Source organism: Eufriesea mexicana, unplaced genomic scaffold (assembly GCF_001483705.2).
Source record: "Eufriesea mexicana isolate 0111107269 unplaced genomic scaffold, ASM148370v2 scaffold3653, whole genome shotgun sequence".
Taxonomy (NCBI): Eukaryota; Metazoa; Arthropoda; class Insecta; order Hymenoptera; family Apidae; genus Eufriesea; species Eufriesea mexicana.
In genome coordinates, this window is record NW_016911671.1 from 878,537 (window position 1) to 881,578 (window position 3,042).

The following is a 3,042-nucleotide window of genomic DNA, read 5'->3' on the forward strand; positions in this document are numbered from 1 at the left end:
GCGTCTTGGTATCAGAACGATATTCTTTTATTGATGTTAAATTGATTGCACCATGCTAAGGCGATAATTTGAACGGTGATTTAGAGCAAGGAATTATTTTGGCAAGTGGTGTCAATGATGTGACTTGTGTGTTACGATTCGAACTGATTAATATCGACGCGAAGAAATTTATCTTAATGGAGAAAGAAGGTTCGACGAGACCGCGAAGTGCTTTCATGGAAGTGTGTTTCTGATAATGGCTTACCTTGGTATCAGAGCACCCCAACACGTGCCCGTTCGTGCTATTCTGTTCGTTTTTGATACTCATTTCTGCGTATTTTATGGTACCTTTGCAAACGTCACGACGTCCCTTTATTTCTTCCCTATTTTTCTCCTCTTCTTCCTTCACACTGGAACTACCGATCTCCAATGGGTACCTAAACATAGCGTTATATATAATATAGACAATTACTGTTTTATCTCGACATGAATCAGCGCCAATTTTATTGGTCGAAAATATCAATAACATTCTTCGAACAAGATCTATCCAAAATGTTCATTCTACTATAAAGTTTGATTAAAAATATCAGAAATCCTACATTTCAGATCCAATTCTACAAAATTTTTGATGGCTCCGAAAATATCGATAACATTTTTCGAATAAAATTTATCCAAAATTTCACTCTGCTATAAAATTTGACTAAAAATATCAAGAACTCTATATTTTAGATCCATCCTACAAAATTTTGGATGCCTCTGAAAATATTGATAACATTTTTCAAATAAAATCTGTCCAAAATTTCACTCTGCTGTAAAGTTTGACTAAAAACTACATCTATTTTTATTAATTGCAAAGTGAAAAATCCCGAGCCCAATCATCTCGACTGATTTGGTAATTCTAATTAATTTTCCACTTTAAATTCGTATTTTAGTAATTAATCTGCGATACTCGCTTATTAATTGAATCCTCCTCTGCCGATAAAGCAACGCGAAAATATTCCGCAAATTCTGGTCGAATCGCGTAGAAATAACCTCGAAAAGCAATTTACCTGAGAATCTCTGCCAACAGGTTGTATCAGTCGAGCTACAGGACGCTCAGTGCTCCATCATCGTCAGACTCTGTGAACTCTACCCACAAATAGAGATCCCACATTCCTAGAAAGAGTGAATCAACCAGAAGTCCCCGCAGTGAAGCAGCAAGACATTTTTCCACAGCAAGCAGTTATGCAGTCTCCAATTAGAGAAATTTTTGTCCTCGGCCTCCTCCAACGCTTCCCATAAATTCATTTCCCCTCCGTGTCTAGGGAACACTTTGTCAGATCTCGAACAGACACCAACGAGAACTCCAATTACACTCGAAATCCTCGCTCTCTCGATCTTGCCCGACGATCACGATCTCTTTCCCGCGTTATCCTGCTTCTCCTTCCTCCTCGCCCTTTCTCACCCCGCGAAGTCACTCTCCTGGACCAGGTTCGTCACTCGAATAACTTCATAACGAGATAGACTAGCTGGCTCCTCGAGCGATTCCTCTCACCACACCCACTCGACGTGTCTCAGTTTCCTGATATTCTTCTAGGTTATATATCGGTCCACACCTTTGGCCACGCGATTCTCGGCTCTTCTTTCACCTCTGACCGCGAGAATCCAGGTCTTCCTACGACCCCAAGAGGTCCAAACGGGTCTCTCCCTCGAGCTCTCGGCTTCGTAAATCGCGAAGGGTGCACGTGCAGGAGAGTCTGGTGCCGGGTTGGAGTCGGGCTGGTGGCACAACGCTCGATGGTGTTGCAGTTGCAGCCGAGAGGACAGCCACGCAAAGACTCGTTATTCACTGAATGCAGGTCCGGTTTTATCTGCTGCCAGCGGGACCGACGTTTCTTCCTTCACGATCGTCGTGGACCATTCACATCCGTGGCGGGTCGCGATATTCCGCGTTTGCTGACACGCGATCGCTGAAACGTATGTGGCACCCGCGAATTCCCACTGATAAAGGAACCGATTGCGTAAGCTGATCCAATCGCACGCAGCGTATCGCGCGGATCGGCCAAGACGTCACCCAATGACGCGTCGCGAACGCAAAGACCTCTGGGTGCTGCGACGGGCTTTTCCTGTCTTTCGGTACACGATTGGTAATTAGGAATATTCGGAATATTCGAAGCTGAGGAGATCAGGTTTCGAGTCAACGCGCGGGAATATAGAAGAGCTACCGTTTGCTTGAGTATCTTGGTTTATATGTACCTGGCAAAGATTCGAGGAAAAACGCGAATATATGGAAAAATTAAATACATTCTTTCTAGTAGTTTTTGCAAGGTTGGTAATAAGTTGAATGAAGTATGATGAGCGGTGGTTTAAGTATTTTTGGATAATACGATGTCGAATGAGGTATTTATATGTATTGTTTTGCATATGAAAAGATAACCAATTATCGGAATTATCTCTCTTCAGTGGCTCTCAAACTTGTGCTTTGCGTATCATCCAGTATATGATCGAGTCGCGTGTATACCGCTTTGTAGGTGGCGTTTATTTAGTGCCGAGATCTTGGAACTCAGACCTCAAACCTCACAACTCAAAACTCAAATCTCAGATCTTGAACTCAAATTTCAGACCTCGGAACTCAGATTTCAGATCTCTGATCTCGAACTCATATCTTAGATCTCGAAGTTTAAATTTCAAAACTCAAAGCTCAGATCTCAGACCTCGGATCTTAAATCTCAGACCTCTGAACTCAGATCTCAGACTTCGGAACTCAAAGCTGAGATCTCAGATCTCGGAACACGAATCTCAGACCTCAGAACTCAGATCTCAGACTTCGGAACTCAAATCTGAGATCTCAGATCTCGGAACTTAAATCTCAGACCTCTGAATTCAGATCTCAGACCTCTGAACTCAGACTTCAGTCTTCGGAACTCAAAACTCAGATCTCAGACCTCGGACCTCAAATCTCAGACCTTGGAACTCAGATCTCAGACCTTAGAACTCAAATCTCTGATTTCGAAAGTCATACCTCGAATCTCGAAACTCAGATCTCAGACCACAAACCTCGCAACTCAAAACTCAGATATCAGA

The 3,042-nt window shown here is 42.8% G+C and overlaps 1 protein-coding gene across 2 annotated transcripts in view; it reads right to left on the minus strand.

Moving 5' to 3' along the window:
- The window catches only part of LOC108551121 (facilitated trehalose transporter Tret1-2 homolog), an 8,300-nt gene extending 6,352 nt beyond the window's left edge, over nt 1-1,948 (minus strand). For both annotated transcript variants that reach the window (XM_017905158.1, XM_017905159.1), the window contains exons 1-2: nt 1,029-1,948; nt 245-416 (exon numbers count right to left, since the gene is read on the minus strand). In XM_017905158.1, coding sequence (XP_017760647.1) covers nt 245-307 — 63 coding nt within the window. In that variant the 5' untranslated portion in view covers nt 308-416; nt 1,029-1,948. The remainder of the gene's footprint in view (nt 1-244; nt 417-1,028) is intronic.
- Nucleotides 1,949-3,042: the final 1,094 nt, after the last annotated feature.